Raw genomic sequence first — 20,099 nt, 5'->3', positions numbered from 1 at the left:
GGATCACACTGGAAAGAATCCATTTACCAAACAGTTGGCAAGGGTTAGTTTCTCTGCTTTAGAGGGAGAAAAACATGACACACACACAAAAGATTTAAAATACAATTCCATTGTCTATAGTTAACAAATTATTCCCAAGCAAGATGACTGAATCTGAAGAAGTTTTAAAAGTTTTATCATGTAATTCCTAAACCTAACTTCTTTCAACTTATTTGAACATCTTAAGGACAAAACAAATTTAAAACAGAATTCAGAATTGAGAATAACATTATGAGATGTCAGGCATGAAGTATGCATTTCTCCCCATATTATGGCTTATATTTATTAAGGAAGAAAACCAGTCTATTTGTTTAAAATTCTTAATTTTTTTTTAATAAAAGTGACGGTAGGTAAAGAGGGTCTTTTTAAAGGTAGTAAGAGGAAAGGCTGACTTTTAATTTATAATTATAATAAAAACCTAGTTCTGATACTGAAAAAGACAATGTACAGAGGAATGCACACCAATCTGAGCCATATAGACGATTAGTTTTTCCTTCTACTGGAGTAAATGGTCCTCTTTCAACACCACAGGGTTTTACTTCTAGATTTTTATTGGGTTCAAAGAATACCCCCATACCTCAAAAATTGCTTTTGAACTTGTTTCAAAACTCAGTTTTCCTTTCAAACCTTGTAAACACATCATTGTCATTTCTAAACAAAAATAGAAGAGAATAGAATATTACATCTGACACTGACATTCTAATTAAAAAATACTATTTTTCCCCTCTTGAGAGGTTACAGCAGGAAATCTATTTTCTGAGAAAGGCTTAAAAGTCACTTACCCATCTACTGAGTAAAGTTGGAGATTACACTTGACTGCCACTTATGAGATAGAATCACATTAATCTTCCACTAAATCTTCCTTTCTAGCTCCTCACAAGGCAGTGAAGTATTGAAAGAGGACAATTCCTCACATGGACAAAGATCAGATGAGAGACCTTAGTAGAATCCTTCTGCTGCCCGTATAAGGTTGCTTAATTTATTTCCTTCAGTAAGAATAGTGATGAAAATATACAGAGCTCACTTTGCTATTTGTGAACAATCACGTATGCTCCTTTCCAAAAGATACTCATCCAAAATACAGTTTCCCACTTCAAAAGCAACTTGAGTCTGAAAATATTGCAAAAATGGAAGTGCTATGAAATGACAGTGAGGAATTACAAGCAGTCAATTCATTAGTCAATCAAGAATTTGGCACATTCATAAACCATGTACCATCTATTTTAATGGATCTTAATTCTCCTGCTATCATTTGAAATTCCAAGTCACAAATTGAACAATGACCAATGCCAAAACCTGATAATTTTCTCAATTTTTCTGACTGAGAATACTATTACGAAGCAAGGCAGCATATACAGTATCATTCCTAACACATGAGAATTTTACGATCTGAAAACTATTAATATAAATATCCCTAAGTAGTAATGCTAACATTTACCCACTTCTAGAGAAAGTAAACATTAATGCCTCTATACATGTGTAATATAATGTGAGTAAAATATGTAGATTCCCCTAAAATAGAGGAATATCCCCAAATCCGACTAACTATTCTTAACAGCTGTTTTACTCATAAGAGCAGTATTTGATAAAACATTATCTACCTAGTTTTTTAATCAAATAAGGCAAGTTCTAGTCACATGGTATTTATACCTTTAAAAATTGTATATTACTAAACATACAGAACAAATCATTAAGAATTTAGATTAAAAAGGTGCTCTCCTTCTGACGTGCTTTTTAACCACAGGGTGGCACTTTATATTAATCAACTTTATTTCAAGATACATATCCAATAGAGCTTTGTGTAGTGAATTTAGATTATGGTCATTAGGAGACTATCCAAAGAATTTAAAAAAACAAATAAAAGGGTAATTTTCACTGACTTATGCAAGGATGAAGGAAAATTTCACAACCTACTTTCATTACCACAATAGCTCTTTTCAGTTACTTTCCCCTAGGGACATGTTCAATTTCAACAAAAACTGCATCATGTGGAAGCAAATATTTCTTCTTTTTTTTTTAAGATTTATTTATTTATGCATACAAGAACTCGGGTAGGCCAGAGGCGTGGGGGGTGGGAGGATCTTCCAGAGACAGAGTGGGGAACAGAACAGGCAGACCGACTGAAATACACTGCTGAGAGGAGTAGCAGGCAAGTCAGGAGAGGTCTGCTGCACCATGTGGGTTCCTCCCTGGCCTGGGATTGAACTCATGCTGCAATGGCTGCAGATAGCTTTATAGGTTGCATCTTAACCCCTTGCGCCACCAGGGAGGCCCCCAACTATTTCTATTTAAAGCTAACATTTTCATTTTAATGAAATTATAAATGTAGGATTTTGATACATTTTAACATAATTTCTCATTAATTAAATCCAAGATATATTCAAATGTTAGTAACTGCAATGTGGGGGGAAAGGAGAAGATGGCACACTTAGGAAAGCATAAAATTTGTCTACCTCTATTCCAGTGATCTTACAACACTTTATCAAATATGTGTTCCGCAGACTGAAGATAATGTGAAGGGGCAGAGTTGCCAACACAGACCTAACATGACCTTAATGAGAGACTTTGTTAAAAATACATAAATTATCAGACTAGTTTTATAAATTACCCATAAGAATCTAAATTGGCATTCACGTTTATTTCGCCATAAAAATGGAGGCAATCATGGTCAGTTAAAAATAAAGCACTCAAAACTTGAGAGATAATAAGAACTCTATCTATAATATTGTTTTTTTGGGAGCAAATAGTTAAACTTGAAAGTAAAAATAAAAGTACTTGTATAAAAAATAAATTACAATACAAAGTGAAAACATAAAAAAATCAATCATTAAGGAAGATCTGGAATTAAGAAAATAGAAACAATTTACAGAAAATGTTTGGTTTTGATTTTTAACTTATCATTATTTCCTTAAAAAAAAAAAAGACAACAAATCTAGCCTTCTATTCTTCTAGGTACAACTCACAGGCAAAACCATAAAGCTCTGCAAGTAGTTCTCTACTTCTTAATACCTGAGGTAACTTAAATTCAAAGATACTTTCTTTGACTTTTTAAGTAATAGAAGAGTTCAGCAACAAGAATCAACATACTTGAACCTTACTGCTCAATGCTTAAACATCATGTTAGCATAATTACTATTTACTCTTAAAACTTATCTGTACTCCTCCATTCTGCAATCCTATTTTTAAATATTATTGCAATTGGATCATTTTAGAAAACAGCCTAATACTGAATTCTTAACGCTATAGCCATTACATAATATTCCCAAAGTTCTAGTGAATTAGAGTGCTATGTAAGGATTTCAATTGTTGATATTCACTTTTGTCTTAACACCACCAAAGTAACCTGACAGAGTACAAGAATGTTCATTCCAGGACTACACTTTTAAAATCCTCCCTTCATCCAGGAAGTGTAAGACAATCAAGATTAGGAGGTGACTGACTTAATGGGGAAAGCAATGTAATTAAGTATAACTATAAAAATTATCCCTGTCAATTGTTAGACTAAGTTGATCAGATAGCTGAACTGCTGCTAGAAAGTGGGAAACTGTTAAACTGAATGAGTGTCTCAAAGCACTAAAGAGCAATGAAAACAGTAAATATAGATTTTTTTTGCTCATTTTAAATTTCTTAAAAATACTATTATTGGCTCTCCACATTAATTGTAGAAAGTGGGGAGTGGTTGGTAGGAAGATAAGACTCTTCTCCACTTTGTATTTCAGTACCTTGCAGCATCCACATGGACATGGAGCACTTGCTAGATAGCATTCCTCTCTGATCCTTCCTTCACTCTGTTCTCCATACTGGGATCACTTTAGAAAACTCTCTTGCCTTCAAGATTCTAGTTAGGTATATAACTCATAAAAAGTAGTAAAGAACTCGGGCATTTTGAGGAAAGCAACCAGAAAAAAGCTGGAGTATATTCCCTTGACATCCTTCCTGCTAGGAAATGTTAAAATAAGAATTTTTCACAAATCATTTTAGTTCAAACAATAAACCAAAGGCCTAAAGAAATGCCAGAATTTCCACACTGATACACAGAAATAAAAACAGAAATAAAATTACTTGGCATTATGTGTTCTTTTAAAAATCTTGATATATTTTAAGAAAGGAGGAGAAAATGGGAATTCATTTTAGCTTATAGCCAAATATATTACTCACTGCTATTGTTTCTTAATTTAAGCTACAGCTTAGGTAACAATATAAAACAAAATAGGTTCTAGTAGTTAGACATTTTAAGAGTTGATAAAGTTTAATTACCTATATTTAATTTCTAAATTTTGGGGCCACTGGTAGCCATTTCTTTTAATTTCAATAAATGTTTTAAGAAAAATTAAATATTACTTCTACTAATCATAAAATATCTTAGCCAGAACAACTTAAAAAAAAAACATAACATTCAACAAAAGACAAAATCATTGGAAGCCATTGACCCAAGTATGTATCTTACCTTGGCTTAAAATCATATAGCACACTTTGAACCAAGAAATAATTATTGAAAAAAAATAACTGTACTTAAAGGGATGATTTTACAACATTACCTCTTCATATAGAACTGGGTAAAAAACCACATATATGTAACAACTAAATATGAAGACTATATGTGACATACCACAATCAACTATGCAGTAGAATTTTTAAAATATAAATATATATGGGTTGGGTTTTTTTTTACCTGTTTTGCAATTTCTCTTAAACAGGCTACTCCTTGTTCAAAATTAGGGAAAGCTACTGAGCCATACTTTTGGTATTCAGGGATTGGTCTGATTTTTATTGTAGCTTCTGTTATCACACCAAGAGTTCCTGAAAAAGAAGGGGGAATAATCCAATATATCACATGCCAATTTTCTAAATCATATTTAAATCTATTTTATCTATTTATTCAATTAGTTTATTCCATTATTCATATTGAAATCTATTTAATCTATATGGGGAATAATGATTATTCAAGTCTTTTTAGAATAACAACTAAGCAAATTTTATAGTTTCTAAAAAAAGCTTTTGGATTACATTTTTCTTAGTTATGTATAAATATCTGAAAGCATTTTAGGGCAACCATTCTCCAAGAAGGTTACTTTGAAATAATTTTTAAATATTACAATTTAGTAAAAGAAAGACAGTTTTGAAAAACAACAGGTGTTTAATATCATATGCATTCAGACAGAATAGTTTGATATTTGTGCTTATTTTTGCTGCAAGGACAATTTGTAGGGTCAAAAAGAACCTAATTTTTTTGAGAACTTAAGATGACATAAGAAATTAGAGAGAATACTACCTTGTTTTTTCCCCTAATTCATACAAAGAAAAGACAAAGGCAATACTGACATGTCCTTGTAAGAAACAAAACAACATATTTCAGAGACAAAATAGTTATCAAGAACTAATTGGCATAAGCGAAACCACCAATGAAACAAATGTTCTTTTCTTTATTACATGGGAAGTGGGGGACAAATCAAAGAGGGAAAAAAACAAATGTAACCACACAATCTAAATATATATGCTAAAATATTTGAAGAGACAAGGTTAAAAACTATTATATTCATAAAATGAAGTTTTTTAAATCAGTGGTCTCTAATGTAAAAATGGTAGAAATTATTAATGCTATTAATAAATATTCTGAGCATCATAAAAAGAGCAAAGAGGGAAACATTTATAGAAGTTATAGAAATTAATCACAACACTAGAAATTAAAGTATAAAAATAAAAGCTTCCAATAAATTTATAACAGACCTAAAATAATATATAATACAGAGTTAAAAACTACACTAAGTCCTAACAAGTAAACAATATTACATTAGCACACAATATGCTTATCACACACACAAATGATTTCCTACTGAGATAGCAATATATCCCCATTATGATTTGTAAAATCACAAAAGCTCTGCAGGTTTGGTTTGACTAGTCATTTTAATAAAAAGAAATATCTGGTAACTTTTAAATGATAACAAAAGTGGTTTTCACTTCTACTGAGGTATAAAAGAGACCATAAAGTCCATGCACTTAGAGTATAAAACTCACTATTTTTAGTATAAACACATATATGTGCAACTCATTACCATCTAAGTTTAGAACATTTTTATAGCTCTAAAAAAGAAACCCAATACCCAGGAAATAGCCAGTCCCCCCAAACCCCCCACACGTCTCAGCCATAGGCAACCACCAATCTACTTTCTGTCTGTATAGATTTCTGTCTATTCTGGACATTTGATACAAATGGAATCTTACGATAAGTGGTCTTTGTGAATGGCTTTGTTCACTTAGATATGCTTTCAAAATTTATCCATGTTTTAGTACACATTAATATTTATTTCTTTTTCATGACTATTATTGCATTGTATACTATAACTCATTTTGTTTGTTCATTTATCATTTGATGAACATTTGGGTGTCTATATTTTTATTAGACTACCAGTTTATTATGAAATGATACAACTCAGGCACAGCCAGGTGGAAGAAATGCATAGGGCCAAGCATGGCGAGAGGAGCAGAGCTTCCATGCCCTCTTCACATACATCACCCTCCCAGTACCTCCACATGTTCGTTCATCAACCTGAAAGCTCTCTGAAGCCCACACTTTAGGAATTTTTTTAAAACGGAGAACTCATTTCTTGGTACGACTGATTAAACCACTGGCCACTGGTGATTAATTCAGCCCTTCTCCCCGCTGGAAGGGGTTGGATGAAAATTCCATAGGCTTCCACCTTTTGGTTACTATGAATACACATGTAGAAAAATTTGTGCAGACATGTGTTTTCCTTCAGGGAAGTGCAGTGGAGAAGTGGGAGTAGGAAGTGCGGGTGGGGGAAGGGGCAAGAGGGGGGCTGCTCACTTCTTACACCCAGCTTTAACTTGTGGCACAGAAGTTCTACTTTGAGTGCCTGGGATCCCAAATGCCCTTGCTCTTACTGGTAAAGCCCTCAGAGATGGGGGGAGAAATAAATCATAAAGCAGCTCCTAATCTTTCCAAAGGAAACTGATTCGCAACAGTACATAAGGAAATTCAAACCTAAGAATACTTTCAGAATGAATGAAGGATATGGTAAGAGGCAACTAGGAGGACATATATAAATTTATTGGAAATCCAGGAAAAATTGTGAGCCAGCTAATTTGCCTGGGTAGAAACAGCAGGAAGATCCATCCCAGGTTCAGAAAGAAAAATCTCAACACCAACTTTAGGAATTATTTCTTCTAAGAAATATACTTTAAATGAGTAAATTTTATGGTGTATGGATTATACCACAATAAAGCAGAGAATTATCCCCACACAGAATTATCTATCACATCTATTCTTTCTTACCAAGACAAGTTCTCTCACCTTAATTTTTACAGTTGTTAATTTTCCTTCTACTTTACTGATACCATCACTAAGTTAATTCGCAATCCTGTTCTTTTCAACATTTTTAGACGTTCCTGGAAATATTGGAATTATTACCTCATATTCAATTATGTCAGGTATAAACTCCTAAAGACATGAATCATCTCCACGATTTAATCTGCTCACAGACTATAGAAAATTTAATAAGTATTTGCTCAAATTCAAAAGTCACCAGGTAGGAATCATTAAGTAAAAGAAGATTAATAAAAGTCTGATTATAGACAGGAAAACTTCTATTTATAACCAAACTCCAAGTTTCCAGCTCTTTCTAAAATATTTCCTTATACCTAAGAAATGAAGCCATTTGAAATATTTCTTTGAATTACAGCAGATGATATAATCTAAATATAATCCAATCTAAATACAACTTGAATATAATCCAAAGAAAAATGAAAATCATTAAAATGCCAATTAATGAGGGTCTGGCTAAATACACCACAGTACATTTCAAGGAAAGGGATATCATGTGGCTGTGAAAAAGAGTGAAGAAGCACTAAATGTAAAGATATGGAATATTATAAAGTTAACTGTTAAGCTAAGAGTAGCAATTTTCCATTTGTGTATAAAAAATACATATATATAGCAAAAGTACTGAATCTGGGAAGAGAGATGCCTGGAAGACAGGAGTCAGAGGCAGATTTTCCCCTACACCTTCTTCAGTTCCTTTTGTATTTTGTACATGTGTTTGTATATTTTAATTTTGTATATGTAAATACTTATTAAAAATTGATTTTTAAATATATATAGTTTTACATCAGTAAAATTTGTTTAAAATTGGAATTCTGTATCAAAAATTATTTATATATATATATATATATATATATATAGTATAGGCCTTCTAAAGTAGTAAAGCCCACCACAACACTGTAAATAAGGCTAAAAAAGTAAAAATTAATAAAATGAGACTCTGCATTATTACAAGGTTAGTGAAATGACCAAGGCAAGTCTCCGCAATTATCCAGTTATAAGTCTCTTGGAGAGAAGGCTGTAGGGTGGGGTCACCCAACGTCAAGTGAAACCAATTCAGGTCCCAAATGCAGTTTGACAGAGGGGAGCTTCCAATCAGACCTAAATTCAAACTACGCCAATTAGAAATGGATATATCCAAATTTAGTTCACCAAAAGGCTCACTTCTATTGATTATTTATTGAGTCTTTTGCCCTGGGAACATTATATCCATAGAATGATATAAAACTAGTTAATCACTTGATTATCTACGTATTATACCAACATTTTATATCCACTATATTAAACAGTTTATAAATAATTCCATGGCAATGTGACATCAAAAAGGATAATATGACACTTTTCTTTCTGTTTTAATAAAAATATGCGACAATAAATTTTAGAATTTTGTTTTATAATCTTTAAATGATCTTAAGAAAACTGAAAGCTTTAATTACTATTTAATATAAAATGCAAGTATTTGCTTGAAGTAAACAAAATATTTCATAATCTGAATATATACTTTCAGGTGACTTTAGGATTGAGAAGAATGGGAATCATTTGATTCTGAATCTGCTGCCTCTACTTTTCCCACTAAAGAAAATCAACAAGAAAACAACCACACAGGACCTATGCCTTTAGTATTATTAGGAGACAAAAAACATCATGACCTTCAAGTTATCTATAAGTAGAAATAAAAAGAAAAAATTCCAACAGATCCACAGTCTTCTACTGTTGCAAGCTTGTAAGGGCAGAAAGTGAATACGGAGGCTTAAAAGACTACATAAGAAAGAGTAAAGAGTAGCAGAGGACTTGGCGGAAGGAGACAAAAATCAACCCAAGAAAGCAAAGGCACAACAAAAATGCCAAAATACAGTAACGCAGAGCCATAGTTATGAGTAGGGGTTTGAAAATGACAGGAACCAGAAATGGCTTATAGGAGCAAAAGGAGTATCTTCAGGGGAGCATCATATTTAGTGATGTGTATTATTCTTTGGTGACAAGGCAGTGAAGGGGAAAATGAAATAAATAAGGGCAATTAGAGATCTTTTAAAAAATGAAAGAGAAACAAGCTATGGCATGCCTTCTCCCCTGCCAAATCACCACCATCCATAAAAGAGAGTAGAAGTGACAAAAGGACACTCTCAAAGTAGGGCCCCATTTCAAACAACACATAGGAACCAAAAAACAGCAGACCAACCATTAACAAAAACTAGTGTAGGGCCTCCCCAGTGGTGCAGCGGTTGAGCGCTGGGCTGCAAAGCTGCCCGCAGCCTCTGCAGCGGCAGTTCAGTTCCCGGCCACCAGGCAAGGGACCCTCAAGGTGCACAGACCTCTCCTGCCGCCCACTGCTCCCCTCAACAGTGTACTTCATCACTCTGCCTATTCTGCTCTCCCCTCTGGCTCTGGTGAATTCTCTCACCCTCCCGCGCTTCTGACTGTACCCAGTGCTTGTATAAGTAAATAAATAAATCTTTAAAAAAAAAAAAAAAAACTACTGTAAAGTCAGAAAATATAAATCAAATCTTTTTTTTTACTCCTTTGTCATAGATTAGTTGCCCACTAGAAAATACAAATTAAATCAAATCTTGATGAAGCCTCCCTCCAAAAACCAATCATGATTCTAAGAAAACAGTAATACAATCTTTCAAAATGAATTAAAAATTGTCAAACAATTATTCGGGAATATGAAAAATTAGAGATTTGAATCAGAAATGAAAACATTAAAAACATGAATGGACCAAAAACAAAACAAAAAAACAAAACAGAAAAATGAAATAAGAGATGACCAAATTCAGGAAAGAAATATTAACAACAAATAAACAAAAATGAAAATGAATCTGTAAGCATCCAAAGGAGAACAGATGCAAAGGAAGACTAATAATGAACACTGACGTAAAACAGGTAAGTAACAAAGTGAATGAAAATGAAATAAAGCATTAAAGAAAAAAGGTCAGCGAAATAGTGGCTAAAATAAGTAAAAAAAAGAAAAAAAGTCAGTCATGTATAACTGGTGTTCCTAAAGAAAAAAAAATCAAAATAGGAGGGAAAATCAGTATCACTACAACCCAAAAAAACTTTGCAGAAATGAAAGACACAAATATATACATAGAGGGTCCACTGCATACTAGAGCAAAATGACCCAGGACAATCAATTCTGAAGTGTTAAAGTATTAGGGTTTAGCAATAAAGAAATACAAATCCTCAGGATCTCTAGTAAACAAGCTACAAAGAGAACAGGCATCAAATTTCTTCAAAACAACATACAAAACCAGTAACGATAGAGCAACATTTTTTAAGAAACATAAAGGAAAGGAGGTGTGACCCAAGAGTAGCCACTAAAATAGTCCTGCAAGGCCATTAGAAAGTAGTAGTATTCAGGCCATCAGAAAAACAGTTCGGAACCACCCAGAACTCATGGGACACACAAATGAACTGTTCCTGAATCTACTGAAGGATAAAATTCAGTTGATCAAAAGAGAACTATTAAAACTACCCCAAAGGGACTAATATTGGATACTGTATCTATTTTATTCTAGAATAAAAGCTAAAACAAGGATGGATCATGAGTTAAAAAATAAAAACCTACTTTTTCAGTTTTTCAAATAAAAGAACAAATCATTTTAAATTTACTACTACTAATAAATTACATATAGGACAGAATATAAAGCATTTTAAGTGCTTTGACTATCATAATTTTCATTATGGTAATTACATTTTAGCATCTAAAATGCAAGGATGCTGCTTGTTGAAAAAATTACGAAACATTCTTAAGATAAGACAAAAACATGAAACTTCATATGGTTAGACACATGTGGAACTTAATTGGATGGGGTAATAATTTTTTAAATGCTTTCAAGGCTGTCATCAGATAGTTCATCTAAAGGAAAACAATGAGAAAAAAAAGCTTGAGGAAAAGTTTAAGATGCACATTTAAAACAAAAAAAAATATTTAGGTAGTTCATAAATAGCAGATAAAAATACATTTTATAAAAGAATTATAATTTCACATAAATTTTCTCAATTACGCTATCACCTGACATAATGATTCTATATCCACATACATGCAGAAATAGGGATTAGAGATCATAAATATTCTTGAAATGATCGTTGATGCCAAAATAATAAAATGTTACTATAAGAGTAATACATTTAACATTTGTTAAGTATTTATTATATGCTTATAAACTGTTTAGCCTAATCTGATTTAATGCTCACAAAATGTTTATGAAGATGGATACTCTTATTGCCTCCACTTTATAGCTGAGGGTACTAGACATAGAGGATTAGTTAAATTATACAGTCACAGAAATGCCAGTCGTGGAAACAGGACTGAATCCAGATTTGAAAGACTTCAGGGTGAATGCTCTTAAATCAGGATGGTATTTTGCATGCATAGTTATTATAAAATCTTATTTAAATACAGTAATGTACCCTAATATATATATTTATTAATCATATTTGCTTATTTTATTATGAATTTGCCTTCCTTAAACTCATATAATAATTTACTAATGAGAGACGTCTAATCTTTTTGATAAAGTTCAAATTATTTTTTTAAAGATTTATTTATTTATACAAGAACTGGGGTACAGGCCAGAGGCACGTGAGGGTGAAAGGAGTCACCAGAGAGAGTGGGAAGCAGAACAGGAAGATCTACTGAAACACACTGTTGAGGGGACCAGGGGGTGAGACAGGAGACCTCTGCCGCGTCTTGTGGGATTCTTGCCAGGCGGCCAGGATCAAATCCCGCTGCAGAGGCTGCGAACAGCTTCACAGCGCTGCGTCAACCACCTGCGCCACCAGAGAGGCCCCTAAAGTTCAAATTATTTTAAAAGCATAAAAGATTAAACTTTTTCTTTTTCTCCCACCACCCTAATACCCTCACCACTTTGCCCCTGACTTGCTGTTGCCCACTCCATCCTATAATTGAATCTAATGTTCCAGTAATACTGTAAAACCGGCAGGTGACCACGCAAACTCGTCCTTACTTCTAAGGCTGCTATATGCTGTTCTTTCTGCAGGGATCCTCCTTCCCCACTTTAGTCCCAACCTCTTCCAGGAACTGTTTTCTCCGTAACAACCTGAGAGACCCATGTTAGGCATGACCTATCTGAGAAAGTTTTCTTAAGCATCCATCAACATGATTTTTGTCTCTATTTCCCCTGTATTCATTTCTAGCATAGAATTCATCACTCTATTACAATGGTCTGTTACTGCCAGTGTCCTTGAGTGTGCTGACAATCAGAGTTTTTTAAATGCTAATGTGGTTACTTAAAAAGATAACATACTTATAGAGTTCACCACAACTAGGTATTCATTAATAGTATAATTAATAATTATCATTTTAATACTTATTTGTTATTCAACTGATATTTGAATGCCAAAAGTTATTTCTTATAGTTAACTTTTATATGATGTATTAGTACAAGTTCCACAATAATATTTCTTGGAGAACTGTATTATTTTAAAGAAAGTTAACATTTTATTTCTTGTTAAGAATACAGTTCTGCTTAGTCCATTTATATTTAATATAGCTACAAAATTAGCTTTGAACTTATCATATTACTATTTGCTTTCTATTTGTTCCATGTGTCCTTTGTTGTTGTTTTTTTAAATTCTTACATCATTTTTCATTTTTGCACAATGTATGCATTTTCATTTTGGTTATATTTCCTATATGGTTCTGCCCCCTTGTTTTAACACTAATCCCTCCTCTTCAAGCAAGCCAACCTGAAAGATAAAGATTATCAGACCGGATTTTTTTTAACTAATACTATGAAAGAATTCTATAAGTAAAGGAATTAAGTTTTAATACCAGAAAAGAACAGAAAGCACAATTTGTGGTGTTTCCATAGTGCTGTGACTGGTAAAGCAAGGATTTTGCTGTGTTCACTATTGCATCTCCAGGGTCAGTTATTGGATCTAGTACAGGATAAAGTATTTACTAAATCAAAAAAAAAAAAAAAAAAACCAGTTCTGTATTTCCACAGAAGAATGTACTGATCAGTAAAGTAGTAAGAAAGTAAACTGTTAAGATACATTGAAAAAGTTTGTCACTGTCATGAAAAAGATCCAAGTTATACCCCTGGTCAACTCAAGCACTGGTCATCAACTCAGCAGTTGATCTCCGGCATGTCACTAAGATACAAAGTTACTTTTATCCCTTGTTGTTATTACCAAAGCAACATCTGTTACTAGATTAAAAATTTATGCCCTAACATATTCTTCATTATAATCTTTTTTTTTATTAATATAGTTTAATGTTTCTAAAATCTCTTTTTTTCCCTGTTTGTACCATCTTCTGAAGTTAGTAAAGAGTTCCTCTGCTACTGTGGAAACATTTCTCTGAGTTAAGAGTATCCCTTTTCAACATTCTCACTGAAAAATAACCCATTATCACCTTATCCATACAATACACAATGCCTATATAACATTTATTAGAAGGAAAATTAGTTTTTATTCCTAACCATTACAGGAATTAAATGTTCTGGACAGGAGGAAGAATTATATTCTAATATGCCCAGTACTAACTAACCAAAGAATACTGCTTACGTAGTGAAAACATAAAAGACCAACGTAAGTTTTACAAGATAATCTTAGCAGTGAATCAACAGAATTTTAAATTCCACTTCGTCAAAAAATCAAATAGCAGGGCCTCCCCTGGTGGCGCAGGCAGTTGAGCCCAGCGCTGTGAAGCTGTCCGCAGCCTCTGCAGCGCCAGTTCAATCCCGGCCAGCAGGCAAGGGTCCCACATGGCACAGCAGACCTCTCCTGACTCGCCCGCTGCTCCCCTCAGCAGTGTATTTCGTCAGTCTGCCTATTCTGTTCCCCACTCTGTCTCTGGTGAATCCTCTCACCCTCCCACACATCTGGCCTGTACCCCGGTTCTTGTATAAATAAATAAATAAATCTTTAAAAAAAGAAATCAAATAGCAAATAATGGGTAATTATATAAAGAAAAGATACTAAGACAAAACTTTATTAGTCCTTTCCCTCTGATAATTCAGATAAGATTAAAGTACAATATAAAATATTAAAGGAAACCATTTTAAATTCTGAAACTATTCCTAACATTATTGATTAAAAAATCTATAAAAGAAAAATAAAACCAAGAAGATCAAGCTGTCTTTAAAGCTATAAAAAGCAAAATGTAAGAGGAAGTTTAATAAGATGTTCTCATAATAAAAGTTTTATGAAGTACTAAATTAAAGTAATAAAACTTTTTTAAATCATCATTCCTTAAATATATAAAACATGTCTCGCAAAGATCTGATATCACAATATCACAGATTTTCACAAAACTCAGCCATTAACCTGTATTTTTTCATAATAAATTTGCAGTTATATTTACCTTCAGATCCCATGATGAAGTGATGGATATCAGGGCCTGTTGACATACGAGGTCCTTGACAGCTTTTTTCTATTATACCTCGAGGTGTTACCATTTTTATATGAACCACCTGTTTAATACAATGCATGATATAAAGTCTAGACATTTGTCAGTGCATGGTGTGGGTATATGTACACACATCCATTTCTATTCATATAAAACACTACTTTGAAAATATTTGGTTACATGATAAATGGATACCCTTCATATATCTCTTGGTAATCCCTAAGCGAAAATTAGATGGTATATAACTTTTTTGAAAGAAAGAAAAATCATTCTAAAATTATTACTAGTTTAGGTATTGAAAAACAAGTTTCTTTAAAACAAATCTAGCCTAGGGTTATCCATGTGGCAAAGAACTAAAGAAAAAATGAGAAATGATCATATTTTAATTGGCTTATTGTTTTACTTATTTAACAATATTTATAAAACACTATTATTCATGTCAAACACTGCTCTCAATGCTTAGAATCCTAAAAAAAAAAAGTTATTCTCACCTTATCCCCACATTCAAATTGTCTACTTTGCCCACTTAGTTGTAAAGAGTAAAATGAACAAAGTACTAATTATGATCAGGTCAAAATTGGGATGAAGAGGGAGATGCAGTGATTAAGTATGTGAGTTATGGCTCACAAAGGTGAGAAAGTATACTGGGGGAAGGGTGTCATCCAAAAATAGTTCCTGAGATCAGAATCAGAAATGGTTAGGTAAAAATCCTACACATTTTCAGAAATATTTTTGACAGGTAAGTAAAAAGTTGTATTACTGTTGATAGAAATGAGAAGAGAGTATCAACAAGCAATTCAAAGTACTTATTCAAGAAATAAAACTTACAAATATGGACATTTAAAAATTTACATTCACTAGCAAGTAAAAAAAAATTAAAAAAGAGGAATTCAAAATTATAAACAAAATGTCCAGTAAAATAAATATTCTCACAGTGTTAAAGGGAATGTCAACTAGTATAAAATTTCTACAGTGCAATTCGGTTATAAAGATCCAAAGACTTAAAAATATACAAATATTTTGATCCAGCCATTTAAATTCTAGGAACTTACCCCAAGAAGACAAAGATGTATACTAAAAGAAATTATTAAAAAGGATATTTCCCCTTGTTTTCTATAACTATGAAATCAAAAATAATTTAAATGTTCACTACTAAGCAGTTATTTTAATAAACCGTGCAACCAAAAGAGAATTATGCACTCTAAAAATTATGGTGCAAGGCTTTATTATTTTAATATATTGGTAACATAATTTAACGAGATTAAACAATATGGACCTTTTTATATTAAATATTAGATAAACACATATAAGTACATCAAGATGTATACTTATAATTTGTGCCCTAGCAGTACTAAATGTGGCAGGCTATCAAATATTTGTTTAGTTCTGATAAAGATCTTATTAGTTCAATGCTAAAGGGTAAAATTCTCTCCTCCGAAATTGAATTCATGTTATTTTAATTGCCAAAAAAACGTGATTTCTAAAATATACTCAATTAAAAAAAACAGGATAAAGTAAACTTTTTAAAAGTTTTTATATTGTAGACATGTAAAGCCTTAAATTGTTGGATGCTAGTAACCAATATGTTCTATTGAAAATCTGGTATTTCTAGCAACAAAGGTAATAATGAAAATGTTGACAGTTTAGATCTGAAAAGCAAGCAAAACTAAATAGTTCTACCCATAATGTTAGGAACCTGACTTGAATAGTCTCATAAATTAAAGTTCTTCTAAATTGTATTAAAATATTGATAATAAGGCAATCAACATTTATGAAACACCTACTACATGCTGGGAACTCTAACAGTTTTCATTTTAAGTCCTGTTCTCCCTGTAATTCTATGCTGCAAATATCATTATTCCATTTTACAGGCGGAAACTCAAGTTTAAAAAGTTGAACAAGTTTGTACAAGGTTATACGATCAGTCACTAAAAAAGCTACTAATGGAAGAAGTGATAAACCTAATTCCTAGTCAGGATGTCCATAATTATACTATTATCACATTAACTCTCAGACCACAGGCACCAGACGAGGTAAACAAAATTGCATGTACCTAAAAACATCAAATGTCATGCTGCCACTTAGAACATTTTAATCAGGCCTTTTAAATCTATATAAGGTTTTTTTCAGAAAAGTAAATCTCTTAAGGCAGAAGAGTTGCAAGGATAAGATCACCTAAGTAAATGCACTAAAATCCTGGTAGTTGAAGACAGAGGTTCCCATAAAGCTTACGAGCTATATTTATATATTTTATAAGTCAGTTATTAAGAAACACATACAAAGTTTAAATATCCACGACTTTAAAGGGCACACCATTAAATAATGACCATAGTTACATCTTTTTAACTGCTTCTATATACATAGCCAATGTTGCTATAACCAAAAGGGATAGATATACTTTGGGGGACTCAACCATCCAACTTTCAATATTTGGAGCTTTAATACACCTTTAATAACCTATATACTAATCAACTATTACAGAATAACTAGAAAAAATTTACCAGGTCTTCAATATTGCCATAGATATTCTTCTTCATGCCTGATGCCCGAGTTGATACCCATCCTCCCAAAGTGCTGAATTCCAGGGAATCAGGCTCATGACCTGTACAATAACCACTTTCTTTAAGCTAAAAAACAAAAAGGTAATATTTTACTAGTGAAATGGTCCCTTTTTACACACATTCTATACATTAAATCTCCTCACTTTAAAATTTCCATGTCACTGTATTTGAATGCATTAATACCTACATGAAAAAAGAAATTCTTTCATGATACTTGTATCATGAAATGTATGTATCATAAAATGTCTTTACGTATCATAAAATGTCTTAAGCTTTTGCCTTGTGGAAAAGTTGGCAAAGGTGAAAAATGTTGTATTTTCCACAGGTTCACTAGCCAATCTTACTCTTTCCATCCTTTCATTTTAAAGCTATCCAACTCTACTGTTTTCTTCCACAAAAAGAAAATTTAAATACTTACAGCAGTCAGATTATGCTTAAATAACTGCCAACTTCACCTAAACACTTCCAATAAATAAAGCATTTAATCTCCTGTTCTCCCTACCCTAATATAATATGCAGCAGGCCTGCAGAAAATCCAAACAAATTGCCTGTACTTAATTCTCTCAAGGAGTCATGTGTTTTAATGTACAGCCATCTGGCTAGGTTTCCTGCATGTAATACCGTCATTTATTTGTGATGCAGATCATGCATTCCTGTACATTAAATAGTCACTTGTTTCTCATTTTTCTATATTAGCTTGGCTTTGCCATCTGCACAGCACCTGAGGTTGAATAGATGCCCTTAACTCCAACAACACGAAAGCCATTCTACTGAAATCATTTTAAAGACTAAGCCATCTCATGTCAAATGGTACAGATACTCCCATCTGCATACCCACTGTCTATTGCACTCAAGCCCATCAATCTGTGTTCACCATTCTAATAGTCATCCAGTTAAGCTATGCAGAAATGTAGCGTATGTCAGCCATGTTTATATCTTTTCTAATTTCATTTCTAAGAGAACAAGATTAAAAAAAAAAATCACTGGTTACATAATAGGATATTTCTCACTACATAGTAAATATATATACTTCATTTGAAGAGATTACAAACCATCCCAAAATAAGTAGCTTAAAATACATGACTGAAAATGTTAAAATGTAGATTATCACACTACCATTTTATATCTCTTCCCTAACATCTCCAAAATCTACATTCATATTGTTTATTCCCAAAACAATACTGTTACTCAATTTCCCTGAAATAAGGAGAAGAAAAAGAAAGTACGTTCAGAGATCACTTTATTTATTAGGCTCGGTACTGAACAAGGGGTGTTCACATACTCTAATGATAAAATTTCCACATTACCTCTACAGAAGCAAATCATTAAATACACATATAAACTATTTCTAATAGTAGATACACTAGAGGTATTAATACACCTCTATGTCTGGCAATTTACTTCATTATCTTCTCCAATTAAAAGTAGCTACTATGAATCAGAAATTATGTAAAGCAATGGAAATTTAAAAAAGCCAACAAAAAAACAAAGCCTACAAGACAGCTAGCTCCTCCACGAAGGGAGCTCCACATGGTATACCAATGTAAATCTGCTTCTTTGTTGAAATCTGACAACTTCCTACTAGGTAAGTAAGGGAACTAATGTTAACAACCTGACTTGTCACTTATCCTTGCTAGAAAATTTGCATACTATAGTTCTATACGTACTATATATTACAGTACACACACATAATAATTCTTGGCTTACAGTAAATGCTGAATAAATGGTATTTATAACCATGTAAGTTCAGCCTCTCTTAAAACTGTGTTTTTGTTAATGCCATTAGCTACTAAAAAATATCTGCTAAAGAAAGGTTTACAGATTTATTCCTACACTTAACCAAATATCCTTTTTTAATAAAATAACTTTTTACCCCATCTGCATGCCATAAAGATCAGTGGGTGTAAAAAATTTATTTTACTTTTGTATACTCATTCAGAACAAGTATTTACTGACTACAATGTGTTAAAGCTTCAGATACATTACAAAAAAAGGAAAGCCTAATTACAGAGCTTGTATTACAGACAGAAAGAAGGAACCTGAAATTAATAAAAAGAATAATTAAATTAACACAGAACAATTAGAAGAATACAATGGAAAAAACAGAAAGCAGAGCAGGGACTTCCACTCCTATCCAAATAACTTACCCTCCCATCTGGAAGAATTAAAAAATAAGAAAAATTTAAAAATGTTTTCAAATATTGTATACAAGATAACAAAGCTAGAATCCCTATGAGAAAGCAGAGGTAAGAACTATAATTGCTCCTAGCTTACTGCTCTGGACTGTCCGACAGGGAAAAATAATCCAGGTAGAACTTGTGAAACACTGCTTTGAGGAGACTGATTTTAGAGTTGTGGGAAACCAAGGCACCTAGATGTCACAAGATAAAGTCCTGAAGAGTAGAGAACAGCACAAAGAAAATCATGAAAATCAGCAATTGTCTCTGAACCTGTTCCCTAGGAAGTCAGCAAACTACTGAAAAGCAAATGTGAGTAAGGAACCTATGGGGGTGGGGGATGGGGGAACGAATAATCCAAAAGGAATAGAGGACAGTGGCAGCATTCATAGGTCAGAACAGTGCCTAACTGGAAATACCCAGGAAAATCATTTCTCAGTAATGGGAAATGATTAGCCTTAGCCTCAGACTGAGCACGGCTCTGAACTCACCCATCTGAAAGATCATAAAAGCAAGAACTAATGGATCAAATGACTTCTAAGTAAGTTTATTTCAAAAAAAGTAAAATATATTTATAAAATTAAAAAATATCTAAGACACAA

At 32.7% G+C, this 20,099-nt stretch overlaps 1 protein-coding gene across 1 annotated transcript in view; it reads right to left on the bottom strand.

Annotated features, from left to right (window-relative positions):
• AGPS (alkylglycerone phosphate synthase) overlaps positions 1-20,099 on the bottom strand; it is a gene marked incomplete at its 3' end in the record, with an annotated part of 102,549 nt that overhangs the window by 40,650 nt on the left and 41,800 nt on the right. Inside the window, exons 9-11 of the mRNA XM_084237052.1 lie at positions 17,261-17,386; positions 14,715-14,823; positions 4,712-4,839 (exon numbers count right to left, since the gene is read on the bottom strand). Coding sequence (XP_084093178.1) covers positions 4,712-4,839; positions 14,715-14,823; positions 17,261-17,386 — 363 coding nt within the window. The remainder of the gene's footprint in view (positions 1-4,711; positions 4,840-14,714; positions 14,824-17,260; positions 17,387-20,099) is intronic.

Source organism: Talpa europaea (genome assembly GCF_964194135.1).
Source record: "Talpa europaea genome assembly, chromosome: 1".
Classification (NCBI taxonomy): domain Eukaryota; kingdom Metazoa; phylum Chordata; class Mammalia; order Eulipotyphla; family Talpidae; genus Talpa; species Talpa europaea.
The sequence above is the reverse complement of the archived record's forward strand: the minus strand, read 5'-3'. Positions and strand labels throughout refer to the sequence as shown.